A 14,321-nucleotide genomic window follows, 5' to 3' on the forward strand; every position below is an offset into this window, starting at 1 on the left:
CCCCCCACCTCACCCTGCCCCATCCAACACCCCCACTCCCTTTTCATCTCCAGGCGTCCCTCAAGAGGACCCTAACTCAGTGGTGGTGGGCCTAGCTCCGGACAGGATGAATTACGAGGATCTGAACACGGCTATGAGGTAGGTTATGTCGCAGTCATGACGTGGGTGGTTGGAGGGTGCCACTGGTTGGTCCTACTTCTTTATTTTTCTTTCCCTCTGTTGTTCCTGTCTGTGTGGGTGGTTGGAGGGTGCCACTGGGTGATCCTACTTCTTTACTTTCCCCTCTGTTGTTTCTGTCTGTCTGTGTGGGTGGTTGGAGGGTGCCACTGGGTGATCCTACTTCTGTTCTTTCCCTCTGTTGCTTCTGTCTACCTTTGCTCCTCTGGTTAGAAACCCTTGTTGCCCCTCATTTTGCTTACCACTAATGCTACGTTCCAGATTGCTGCAGTCCGGAGCATCGCTGATCGCCATCCACAAGGCAAAGTACTACAGACGCAGTGATGGCCTGGCTCTGGGACCTGGTGAGTTTAGTTGACCCTCTGCACTGTTCCTTGACACCCCCCCCCCCACCCGAGCTGACCTTTGACCCAGCTGGTTGACTTTTGACCCTTGAGGTTGACCCCAGATTCCAGTTTTCCCTTGACACCAGTTGACCCTTGACCCACCAGGCTGATTTTGCTCTAGGTCGACCCGTGACCCAAACTTACCTTGGACAGGCCAGACTGACCTTGACCCTAGGTTTGACCCTTGACTCAGGGCTAACTTGACCCTGGTTTGACCCTTGACTCAGGGCTAACTGGACCCTGGGTTGACCCTTGACTCAGGGCTAACTTGACCCTGGGTTGACCCTTGACCCGCAATGCTGACTCTCTGGCCCGTCCCCTTCCCTCCCGTGGTTGACTGTCTTCAGTACAGGGATGAATTTTACCACAATCACGCCTAAACCTGATTAGTTAGGTCTCTTATTCCAGAGACTTTCAGGCCAGAGAGATTTATTTTTAGTTTAATCTCTCCAAAATTTTTTTCATCATTTTGGCTACCTTAGAAGTACATAGTTCTTTCTGATGTTGTTTTTTTTTAGCCATTTTGAGTTACTAATACTAATACCGTGAGGTCAGAAACCAAATGTATTATCTGCTCTATCAAAATTGTAAGAATATTCACTGTCGTTATAGAGATATTCAAAGCATTTGAAAAAGCTTGACATGTAAAGTAAAACTCAAAATTTTCAACGTCAAATTACTCAAAACTAGGTAGTGAGCACATAAAACTTTACAATTCTAGGGTAGCAATTTGTTGAATATTTAATTTCATCCGTATATCTGCGTCAAATTTTAAAAAAAATGAATCCTTATGCCAAAGCTAGTCTTCCTTCCTAGTCTTGATCTTCAGCTCTTATACAACTTATTTGTGTTGCAAGTGCTGTAAAACTCGTACTAAAACTTTTAAAAAACCCAAATAATATATATTATTTGTTTTATTTTGTTTATACCTATTTTTGTTATACCTATTTGTGTTGCAAGTGCTGTAAAACTCTTACAAAAACTTTAAAAAGCCCCAAATAATATATATTATTTGTATTTTTTTGTTTATACCTATATACCTATTTTGTGTTGCAAGTGCTGTAAAATTCTTACTAAACCTAAGAACAATAACAGGTCCCTTTGTGTGTGCTCTGGAGTTTGCCACGGGCGTCTCGGCCCACGTTGTGGGGAAACCCAGCGAGAACTTCTTCCTGTCGGCCATTGCCGGGCTCGACTGTCGGCCTGAGGAGTGCGTCATGATTGGAGATGTGAGTAACCTGCTTGGGTAAAGATAAACTCGCCCCCCCCCCCCACACACACACACACACCCTCTCCCCAACCCTCCATCTCGTTTTGAACTGCATGACTTCGGGTGGTTTACAGGTACTCTAGTGTGGTTTGCTCCTTCTCTTCTATCATTCAAACATCTATCGTCCTTATCTCTGCTCTTCTCCCTCTTTTCTTCGTATATTACACTCCGGCAACACTTCTAACCTTCTCCACTTGAATGACCTATTTGTATTGCAAATGCTGTAAAACCCTCACTAAAACTAAAACGTGGGTGGTTGGCGGGTGCTCTGGTGTGATTTGCTCCTTCTTTCCTATCAAACATCTATCGTCGTTATCTCCCCTTCTTCTTTTTTGTGCTTGTTACTCTCTTGTAACACCTCTAATCTTCTGGCGCTCATATGACCTTATGCAGTTGTGAGTGCCGTAAAAGCTCTACTAAAACAAAACTAAAACAAAACTAATATGAACTGCATGACCTATTGTGCAACATCTGGGGTGACCGTAGGGTCGCAATGTTTTACTCTAGTAACACACAAAACAGGCGGCTCTGATATAATGCTTTGCTACTTTACTTTACAGTAATACTTTTTCGCATGCAAGGTAATTTGTGAGGCAGCGTGGTGGAATCAGGCTCTCGTCAAAATAATCAAAGTGAAGAAACTTGCATTTTTCCACAGGTTTGTGAATTTTTATAAAATTTTTGTTTTATGGCTCAACACCTTTCATGCCCATTAAAAAACTCATTTCCGTGTGGATTTTTCTTTAAAACGTTGATTAAAGGCGCAAAAATGTAAATTTTCAGTTAACACGGACTCGTAAGCTAAGGATATAACTAATCTTTGGCGGCCATTTTCTCACTTCTTTTACCTCTGAAAACAGGTGACCCCCACCTCCTTCATTCACAAATATCTCCACTTGTATTCAAGATAAATGGATATTTTTTTCATCCAAATACAAACAGGTGAACAAGCTTTAAAATGATACCAATAACTCTACATGCCCAAGAATTGACGAGAGCCAGATTCCACCACGCTGCCTCACATTTGGTTTTGAGTGTGTTTATTTGTTTGTTTTTGTGCCTTTGAAGACAAGAAAAATGTTGTGGTCTTCAACCAAAGGCAATTTTTTCTTCCAGTTGCTGTTGGAAATTGAGTTCACTCACATTTCATCAGTAATGTATAATGTGGCAATAGGGAGGAAATAGCGGGCAGACGGTGGGTGCTCTGGTGTGGTTTGCTCCTTCTTTCTAATTCTTTCCTATCAAACATCTATCGTCCTTATTATATCTCTCCTCTTTATTTTTTTGTGTTTGTAACTCTCTTGTAACACCTGTAATCTATGGCACTTATGTGACCTAATTGTATTGCTAGTGCCGTAAAACTCTTATTATTATAAAACTTAACTTTTTTCTGCCACAGGATGTGAGCGACGACATTCACGGGGCACAGACGATTGGCATGAAAGGAATCTTGGTGAAGACAGGTTAGTGGTCAGAGTACATCAGTTCCAAGACGCTATGTGTCCCTGCCGGTCAATATCAGTCATATGACGGAAATTTCAAAACTGAGTTAACAATATTTCCAAAAACTATCACCTTTTTCCTACAATTTAAAACAAGAATGAAGTAAATACGACCATATTTGACGAATATACAGAGCTTTTAATTGTGCGAGGTGAGGAAACACGAAAAGGAGAAACTGGCCTTCGAAGTTGAGCAACATGTTTCCATAGAACTGGGGGTCTTAGAATTGAGATAGAGACTAGAAATTTATCAGTGGATTATAGTCGTTTATTTTTTATCGTAAATGAAGAAGAAAACATCAAACTTTCAATTGATCCAAAAAACAAAAATTTCATGGAAAGTCACTTTTTTTGCCTTTCGAGCCTCATAGCTGATAATAGCACACTGCGTCTTACGACTGATATTGAGCGGGGGAGACACTATATAAGCTTTACTTACAAAAATTGTCATTTTGATTTTGATCTCAACTTCGTGGAGGTAATTTTGTAAGTACCTTCCCTTTGGATGGCGCTCATATGACCTTATGCAGTTGCGAGCGCCGTAAAACCTTACTAAAACTAAAACTTCGCTTTGGAATGGCTTCTTTGTATTTTGTAGACCTAAAAATACTGACGTCTGTGGTGCAGCTTTTCTAGTATGAAATGATAAAAGACATGTTAAATTTGAAGATAACTTCATCACTTGAAAATCTACCAATTTGACCTTTGTGTATATTTTTGATCAATATAATCACCATTCACTGAATGCGAGAAGTAACTTATTTTGTCATCGCGCCTCAAATTTACACTATATCTCCAGTTTCTCTTACATAGGTTGGGAAGCGCACAGAGCTTGCTGTTGAGTGGGAATTTGCACTGTACAAATGCTATCTATTATTATTATTAATTTCTTTATAATCATTATCACCATTATTATTATTATCATCATTTTTATTATTATCATCATTATTATTATCATTGTTATTATTATCATCATCATCATTATTATTATCATTGTTGTTATTATTATTATTATTATTATTGTTGTTATTATTATTATTATTGTAATTATATTTTTATTTGACCGTGCGTCTGGTTTGAACGTGTCCCCAGGAAAGTACCGAGACGGTGACCAGGACAAGATCTCTCCCCCTCCCCACAGAGTGTGTGCGGACTTTGCTCACGCAGTCGAGGAGGTCCTGTCTGGTTTATGATGTCACACATGCGTGCATTCGTTCGTTCGTATGTACGTAATGCGCCCCCCCCCACCCCCACCCACACACAGATTCACATCATTCCCCGACTTGACCATACCTCTGGTCTGAACGTGTCCCCAGAGGAAAGTATCGAGGCGTTGACCAAGACCTGAGGTTGTGGTGCGGAAAAGGCACCCCATTGGAGGGGGAGAGTTGTGGCCCTTATTGGTGGGTCAGTGGACTACATATATTATATCTGTGAGGCAGCGTGGTGAAATCAGGCGCTCGTCAAAATAATCAAAGTGAAGAAACTCACATTTTTCTGCAGGTTTGTGAAATTTTATTGAATTTTTGTTTTTTTGGCTCAATACCTTTCACGCCCATTAAAAGACACATTTAGTTATTTATGGATTTTACTGAAAAACGTTGTTCAAGGCACAAAAACGTCAATTTTCAGTGTCCACGGACTCTCAAGCTAAGGGAATAACTAACCTTTGGCGGCCATTTTCTCACTAATTTTACCTCTGGAACCAGGTGACCCCCCCACCTCCTTCATTTGCAAAAATATCTCAACTTGTATTCAAAATAAATAAATAAATATTTTTTTCATCCAAAGCAAAATAACTGAACTAGCTTTAAGATGATACCAATAATGCTACATGCCCAAGAACTGACGAGAGCCTGGTTCCACCGTTTTGTTACACATAGAATAATTATAATGTACAGGGTGTACCAAAGGTTGCAAATCATCCTGGTTTTCACCAAAAACAGCTTGGTTGATATTAGTTTTTAATTTTAATTAAAGCGCTTCAGTTGGGCTCCCTCAGCAATAGAACAGGATAGAATCTCTCTCTCATTTTGTGCTAACTCTTAAAACCCTGAATTCTTTTTTTTCATACCTCCCTAGAATCCTGAATTAAAATTGAGACACTAGAAAAAATTAGGTTGGTTCATTATTTTGTTTACTGTGTCTTTAATTGTTGTTAGATTTTACTGAAGTTTGAAAATGTTATTTATATATATGAATGCACAGTCTGAACAAAAGGGGAAAGGTTAATGTGTTTCTCTCGAGACAACTGTCTTATACCGGTATACGCTTGGGAGTTACAGGTGTGATCTTTTATCACTCTCATTGTTAGTGCTTCCTTCAAATCGTCGGTTTCTGTCTTTGAAGAGGGTTTTTGGGATGGTGCGCGACTTTTGGGACACCATGAATGTCGCCAGTCAGCTGATAAAATGTACTTTATCTCAAAGTTTTGAATTTTTGTTTCATCATAGTTTCTGAATCTGTGATATCTGTTGCCAAGTGCTCAAAAAAATATTTTGTTGAAATTTCAAATTCTAAAGGTTGAAAAAAAAAAGAAAGCGTGAAAAAATGTGTTATGTCGGTACAGTTGCTTTAAAAAGAATAAAACAGTTTTTGTTGCTCTGTCCTGTATAATTTGGGTTTTTTTGGATAGTGCATTTTAACAGCTAGCTGACAATGTGTGATATTATGCTCAACCTTGTGGCGCGGGTTACAACTACTACTAATACTATTCAGAGGCACCAAAGAAAAACAAATTATGTTCTTGTAATCAGTTGCACTTATTTTTTTTATATATTTATTTTTAAAAAGTATTTTTCACTTCTCATTTTTCTTCGGAACGTTGTCAGGGGTAAATCCTTATAATTATAATTTCTTTTTTAAAGCTTCCGTTGTTTCTGTCTGCATGTCTTGCTTTTTCCCAGCACTGAATAACCAGTATTGTGACGACGTTTTTCGTTTTACTCAAACAAACTATATTGGAGTTGGCGGACTGAAATCTGACAGACCACTGGATTTTCTTCAGTATAGCCGAGGTTTGCGACAAAATAGTTCTGAGGCGATGACTGCATGGTTATATTTAATTCGTTGCTACGAGAATATTCGTATCCAAGCAGCTGCTTGACCACGAGAAAATCCTTATCCCTCTGTCTCTCTAAAACTTGTTCCAGACCATCATTTCCCAGTTTTAAAAAAACCAAACTATTATAGAGCTACCGTTTGTGCACTTCCGTATGCCTGTCCCCATCGTTTTATGCAAAAGAAAATTCTGAAATTATGCAAACTGAGCCCAAAAATGTGAAATTATGCGATTCTGTTAATTTTAACAAAGAATGATAAAGGAAAATAATCAGAAATTATGCAAAAAAATGATCAAATTTTGCTAGATTATGCGGGGTGCATAAAACCACGGGGACAGGAATGTAACATTTCTCGGATGATTGAGCCAAATGGGCAGAGAGCCTCAGCCAGCTCCCCGGAAAAACTTAAGTTCAAAACGCCATTTGGGGGATTGGAACCACAGCCATCCGCTTCTAACTCCAGCATGATGATTCCAACTAACTAAGCTAACAATGCACCCGCACAAACTCCACGCGATTTTTGGGGTTTTAAGTTATTTAAGCAGATTTCATGGTAACGGACGTTGCAATGCATAGAATAAAAGGTTGGGGAGGGGAATCTGGGATTTGAAATTCTTTTATGAATGGTAAAAGGAATTTTTGTGTTAAACGGCTTTGTGTTTTAAACAAAATCTATTGTACTTTTATTGTCTTTTTATTAAAAGAAGAGGGGTCGGGGAGGAGGTGGGGCTGGCAGTTTGCCAATGTTTTGTGAAAAACTTTCAGTCGTTAGTTTAAAAAAAAATAATGTAAGTGATTTCACGGCCCTGTTGACATAATGTAGGTCATTTAGGAGGCGGGCTTCCAACCCAGCCTGTCGCAGCTAACCTAGGTTAGTGGGCGGTGGGCGGGTGCTCTGGTGTGGTTTGCTTCTTCTTTCCTATCGAACATCTATCGTCCTTACCTCCCCTTCTTCTTTTTTATGTTTTGTTACTCTCTTGTAACGCCTCTAATCTTCTGGCGCTCATATGATGACCTTATGCAGTTGCGAGCGCCGTAAAACCTCTACTAAAACTAACTAACCCAGGTTGAGAGGGATACAATATATATATATATATATATATATATATATATATATATATACGTATCTATATATATATATATATCCGTTTATATATATATATATATATGAAATCCCAGCAGAAAGACCAAGATACTCTATATAAATTTGCCCCACTCAGGAACCAAACTCAGGTCTTTTATGGGTGAGTGGCAGCGAAACTCCTAATCACTCACTACACCACAGGCTCTGATATTTTTGGTGAATTAATGCTGATTGTTATTTTTTGTGAAATAATTTAAATTAAATAATGCTTTTTGTGTTATTTTTGTTGAAATAATGCCATGTATTATTTTGGTGAAATAATTATTTTTAATTTTGGTGAAAAAATGCTGTGTATTATTTTTGATGAATCAATGCTTTGCATTATTGTTTTAGGTGAAATAATGCTGTGTACTACTTTTGGTGCAATAATGCTGAGCTATTTTTAAGGCCATCTGCGAGTGAAATTTCCCCCATTTTTACCCAGTTTGACCATGCTATTTTTTGTCTCCATTTTCGAAACTTACGTCCATTTCCCCCGAAGTTTCAAGCGCCCATTTCAATCAATTATGTTTAGAAGTCATGTAAAAATGGGTTTTTTAAAATAATTAGCTATTTTGCGTCATATTTTTAAATATTTTCTTCATTTTTTTTCAAATATTTCTTTTCCCCCGCGACTTCAAATTACGCCTTCTCCATTAGTTTTCATCTGAATGGCTTCATAGGTGCGTCCATAGGTGACCTTTACTGAAATAGAGCCTTTTTTGAAGATAAGAAAATAAAGTTACAATCAGTGTTTTTGTTGGGAATTTTGAGTTTTTTTGCTATTCGTCCACAGTACATATTTCCAGAGTCCATAATTATTTTCATAATTGTAATATTACAAATCTGGCGTTATTTGTTCATTACACAGGTGTTGTAGTTTGTAATTACTAAAAATGAAAGCCAATAGAGTAAAAATAAGAGAGAAGATAGCTTTTGAAATTTGATGAAATTATCCAATATGGCGGACGTTTGCTTGGTAACCATGGTTACTATGTGCTTATAATAATAAATAATTACTTGAATTTATTCTTTGATGTTTGACTAATATAAATATATCATCGTTGCTATATTTAGTCAAAGGATGTGGATTTTAGAAATTTCACCAGCAGATGGCCTGAAATAATACCATGTATTATTTAAGGTGAAATAATGCTTTGTGTTATTGTTGGTAAAATAATGCGGAGTATTGATATTGGTGAAAGAATACTGTGTATATATATATATATATATATATATATATATATATATATATATATATATATATATATATATATATATATATATATATATATATATATATATATGTATGTATATATATATATATATATATCTAATAACATTTTTGGTTAAATAATGGTTTCATTTTTTTTCTTTTCAACCATGCACATTTGCCTTCTTTAACTTTAAAGTACTTTCCTTTCTTTTTTTAGCTGTACTGTTAAGGTCTAGTTGAGCTCTCCATTCCGAATTTACTTGACCTACTAACTACTACGCTCTATCGAAGGTCTCCACTCTCTGTGTTGCCAGCATAGGGGAAGCCATAACGTCGCATGTGGCGTCGGTGGCCTAGTGGTTAGGCTCTCGGACTCACAACCGTAAGGTCGTGGGTTCAAATCCCGTCAGGGGCCCGACGTTGTGTCCTTGGGAAAGGCACTTTGCACAAATTTTCCTCACTTCACCCAGGCGGAAATGGTTACCCAGCTATAGACAGTGAAAGATCTTGTCAGTTTGTTGATAGTGTTTGAGCGCGTGAAATCCGCAGCTTGCAGTGTATGCTTCCGCGGAAGCCGAGAATGTTTCTGAATATTCTCGGAGGGTCTGCTGGGGTAATAATAGTTGTAAAGCGATTAGAGCGTGCTCTTGAGCATGGATATGCGTTATATAAATGCAATTATTATTATTATGTTTATATGTGAAAGACGTGTTTTCGTGAATGGAGACCATGGGTGGTTGGAAGGTGCTCTTGTATGGTTTGCCCCTTCTTTCCTATCCTATTAAACATCTATCCTCCTCATCTCTCTTCCTTTTTTTTTGGTATTTGTTACTCTCTTGGAACACTTCTATTTATAATCTTCGGCACTTTTTATACGACCTAGATCTACTAATATTAATTTTGTTGCAAGTGTTGCAAAACTCTTACTGAACCAAAGAATGCAGACCTCAACAAGGTCTTTACCCTGGTCTTTACCTCCGATCCACCATGTCAAGATTTCCAAATCAGATTCAGATTAGATTCGACAAATAATCTGTACTATACTAGTAACCTGCCTGTGGTGTAGTGGGTCAGCACTTTGCTGTCGCACGCAGGAGGCCGGAGATTTTTTTTGGTTTTTAAACAAAACATTTTTAGTAAGAGTTTTACGGCACTTGCAACACAAAAAGGTCATACAAGTGCCGAAGATTAGAGGTGCTACAAGAGAGCAACAAACACAAAAAAGAAGGAGGAGAGATTTAATAAGGACGATAGATGTTTGATAGGAGAGAATTAAGAAGCAAACCACACCAGAGCACCCGCCAGCCACCCACGGAGGCCCGAGTTCGATTCCCAAGAGGGGAGAATAGTTTTACCGAGTGTCGTAGTCCTTCTGCTCCGATGTTCTATCTCTCTCAGCCCCAGTTGGCCGCGACAGGCAGGGTCGGAAATCGCCCTCCCAAATGATCTAAATTGTGTCAATGGGGGCATTAAAAACAATTACATTTTAATTTAAAAATCTAAAAAACCCAACAAGCTACACTTTCTAGAACAAACAAAGGGCAAATTAACTAACAGATCTGTTGAGAAAAATCAAGCAAGTCTGAATGATGGATGAATGTACATTGAGCATATCATCAACTAGGATTTCAACCCATCACTATATAATTTCAAATTTGCATATTTGCAGTAAGGGATGTTAGCTTGATATTCCTTCCTTCCCCTCTCCCTCTCCCCTCCCTCCTTCTCTCTCTCTCCCCCCCTTCTCTCTCTCTCTCTCTCTCTCACACACACACATGCTAGCAGGCACAAGGCCTGATAGCCCAAAATCAAAATTGGTGTTTTATTTCTAATTTGAAATCAGAAACAAAACCAAGTCTCTTCACTTTGCCCAAATTTATTTTCCGTCTTTATACACCAACGACAAGAACAACGGGTTTACGGTATGAACATTTTGATGTGCTGGATATTCTGTGGACAACCGCCATCCCTGGCTACACACACACATAAATAATGACGCGCTTACACACATAAATAACGACTCACTAACAACACACATAAATAGCAACACATTAACCAATGTGCATAACTGGCAATGCACTGACATACACCCATAAGTGGTGACGCATTTACAGACACGCATATAAACATCGACATGCTAACATACACACATATAAACATCGACATGCTAACATACGCACATATAAACATCGACATGCTAACATACGCACATAATTCATCAAAAGCCTTCCACTGAGGGTACATGACCCCCAAAAAAACATTTTTTTTTCAAAGTGATTTTACTCCCCCCATCGACACAATTTAGATAATTTAGGAGGAGGGGTTTCTTAAACTCCACCTGTCCACATACAATTAACATAATTATACACAGAACTCTGTCTCTCCTGCCTAGCGAACCCAACACAGAGACACGCACGACAGACGAACAGACTGATAGACGGACGACACACCGATGGATGAATAAAATAAATAAATAAACAAGCAAAAGCTCCACCCTCCAAAAACAGCAGCCCTTATGTATTCACAATACGCGAGCATCGATACAAGCAACTTCACCAACATATATACGGTAATAATACTACTAATAATACACAATACATTTTCGGTACTAATACATCCAAAACAAAGCACAGCTGATGAAAAACTGTAAATTCTTTGCCATATCGACAGACCGAAGGGCTAGAGAACCCACCCATATGGCAGCTGGATCGGAAAAGTTTAAAAAAATATACATCCAAAACCACGGCAGTCTGGGCAGTTTGTTTAAGACTTGACTTGATAACAGTAACAACAACAAAAACCACTACAGCGACAAAACAAATGCAAACTGAACCCCCCCCCCTTTTAAAATGGAAGCTCATATTATCATGTATGACACGCAAGTTAGTGGCAACGAAAGAGGAATCCAAAAACTAAAATCAATTCTGCACTACGCTACACCCCCCCCCCTCAAAGACAAACCGACCTTTGAACTCTCGCTCGAAATAGCCACGACCAAAATTCCACACAAAATCAATTCCGCACTACGCTACATCCTCAAGGATAAACCGACCTTTGAACTCTCCCTCAAAGTTTTTGCCTAGACCAACATTCCACACAAAATAAATTCAGCACTGCGGTGCTCAGCGTTAAGTTAGAACAAACCGACCTTTGAACTCCCGCTCAAAGTAACCAAGACCAACGATTTACACACATGCACGACCTCCCCAAACCAATCTGCAACAACATCCCCCCCCACCCCCCTCCACCCGACAACCAACAGGACAAAACCTTTTTGAACTCATTCTTCAACAGGACACACCGACGACAAGAAATGGGCATCGCACAAGTACGTACGCACGCACGCACGCACGCACACACACAACACTGATTGTCACAAAAGCCACAAAAACAAAACAAAACTGCCTAAAAAAACGTCCAAGATAGCAAGATAGTAAGAATAAAAATCATTCAGAAGACACCACATTTCTTAGGAAGTGAATGAACAACTGCACCGATACACACACACACACACAAATACATACATACACATGACATTATGACATTATATATATATATATATATATATATATATCAATATTTCATTCCGTGTCAGCACCACGTATGTTTTTCCCTACACATTACACATGACGCTAGAAGAAGAAGAAGAATGCCCGATACTATCTGAACCAAAACGTCCACAAAATACGAGACAAGTTATATCACTTTCTGGTTATGTTATAGTAGAGGAAACGCTGCTTCCATCCATCATCTGTCGAAAACGAAGGAAGGAAAAAACAAAACTTTTTAAAAAAATTATTTTTTTTAAAGGAGTAAGAAAAATCCAAGGCTGTGGGGGATTTCTTGGTTGGGAGGTGGCTGGCTCAACAAGTCACCAAATTTACTAACACATGAAATAAATACTTCTGTGTTCTGAACAAGTCTAACACACACAGCGCATTGAGCACTTCTTTGTGGAAATGCGCTATATAAATGCAATTTATTATTATTATTATTTCTTATAACACACATGAAACATACAAGATCTGTGTTTTCATAAATAACTAACCACCAAACAATCATAAAGTGTGACAAAGTCAAACCCATAGACTTCTACTTATAATAAAATCCTAGACCATGCATTCTCTTGTCGTATATATCCAGTTCACGATAAAGCCGAAACATTTGGACTCAATGTGAGCCAAATAAAGGTCAACGGAGAAAGGTACGATGCGCACTCCTTTTATTATAGCCAGACTGTGGTGTATTGCCTGTTATTTGTGCGTAATGGCGCGCGCGGCCCGTAGAGCGCACGCTTGGCAGTGAAGTTTTTATAGAGATCAAAGAGCGGAAGCCACGACAGTTTGCAGTCTAGGAATATTATATCAGTCTGTGGTCTGACAGATGCATAGACTACTTCTGTGCACACCCCCTCCCCTCCCTCCTTGTACTGCAACAGATTTTGATCTTTTTTTTTTTTTTTTTTTTTCCTCACCAACTTATGTTCATTCAAGGTCGTTCTCTGCCATGTGCTATTCACAAAGAATATAATTTCATCCTTGCAAATAGCAACCTCTTATAGATATTTAACTCTTTTTTTTTTCCCTCTCCTCTAAAATTTTCTCCCCTTCTGAATCAACGGATGGAAAAAAAGGGAATAACGTTTCATCCTTTAGCTCTGGCTGAAAATATCAACCTCCTGTACATATTATTCAACATCTCATTTTCCTCTGATTCAATTGCTTAGCGTAAAACTCCTTCCTACTCCGTTTAGAAAAGTGACGCACGAGTACGACGCCATACGCCATTTTGAAAAGTGACATGAGTTTGACGCAAAACGCCATTTTGAAAAGTGACATATATAGGAGTACGACGCCATACGCTATTTTGAAAAGTGACATGAGTATGACGCCATAAGCTATTTTGAAAAGTAACACATGAATATGACGCCATACGCCATTTTGAAAAGTGACGCACGAGTATGACCAAGGGTCTTACGCTGAGCAGCCGAAATGCTTTCTTTCCCCTTCACAACCAACAGAGGAACGTAACGCAGCGATGGTAACCTCACAACAAACAAACGAAGAATTCACAGCGGCTCCAAAACCCCCAGTAGTAGTAGCACAGCCTGCTTCCGTCGCAAATGGCACCAAAACCGTATCTCCCTCCTCCTGTTTCAAAGACAGCGATGGACCGTGCTGCGACCTACAACACAGTTAAACGTGCTGTGACCTACAACACAGTAAAACGTGCTGCGCCCTACAACACAGTTAAACGTGCTGTGACCTACAACACAGTAGAACGTGCTGCCACCTACAACATGCGCCGCACCATGTAGTTGAGGATACCGCCGTGCCTGAAGTAGGTCAGCTCGACCTCCGTGTCGAATCGCAGTCGCGCCTCGAAGGAACGTCCGTCACTCAGCTGGGAGGAGGGAAAAAACAAAAAACCAAATCAAAATTCATGTGTCTGTTCCACTGTTCCATTTTGCTTTTCAAGGAATTCAATTTTTTCATCAACTTGTCACAAGCAAATACAATAATACAACTGAAACTATCTAAGACTGCCACTCACAAGACAAACAAAAGATCAACAACAAAAAAAAC

At 39.0% G+C, this 14,321-nt stretch overlaps 2 protein-coding genes across 3 annotated transcripts in view; one reads left to right on the forward strand and one right to left on the reverse strand.

The window, feature by feature from the left end:
• LOC101858875 (haloacid dehalogenase-like hydrolase domain-containing protein 2) overlaps positions 1–4,818 on the forward strand; it is a 7,684-nt gene extending 2,866 nt beyond the window's left edge. For both annotated transcript variants that reach the window (XM_005103137.3, XM_005103136.3), the window contains exons 4-8: positions 54–138; positions 439–521; positions 1,659–1,792; positions 3,233–3,296; positions 4,428–4,818. In XM_005103137.3, coding sequence (XP_005103194.1) covers positions 54–138; positions 439–521; positions 1,659–1,792; positions 3,233–3,296; positions 4,428–4,528 — 467 coding nt within the window. In that variant the 3' untranslated portion in view covers positions 4,529–4,818. The remainder of the gene's footprint in view (positions 1–53; positions 139–438; positions 522–1,658; positions 1,793–3,232; positions 3,297–4,427) is intronic.
• A 5,778-nt stretch (positions 4,819–10,596) lies between these two features.
• LOC101862517 (cytoplasmic aconitate hydratase) overlaps positions 10,597–14,321 on the reverse strand; it is a gene marked incomplete in the record, with an annotated part of 52,072 nt that continues 48,347 nt past the window's right edge. Inside the window, 1 exon segment of the mRNA XM_013085262.2 lies at positions 10,597–14,139. Coding sequence (XP_012940716.1) covers positions 14,029–14,139 — 111 coding nt within the window.

The sequence above is a fragment of the Aplysia californica genome, unplaced genomic scaffold (genome assembly GCF_000002075.1).
Source record: "Aplysia californica isolate F4 #8 unplaced genomic scaffold, AplCal3.0 scaffold00360, whole genome shotgun sequence".
NCBI classification, from domain to species: Eukaryota; Metazoa; Mollusca; class Gastropoda; order Aplysiida; family Aplysiidae; genus Aplysia; species Aplysia californica.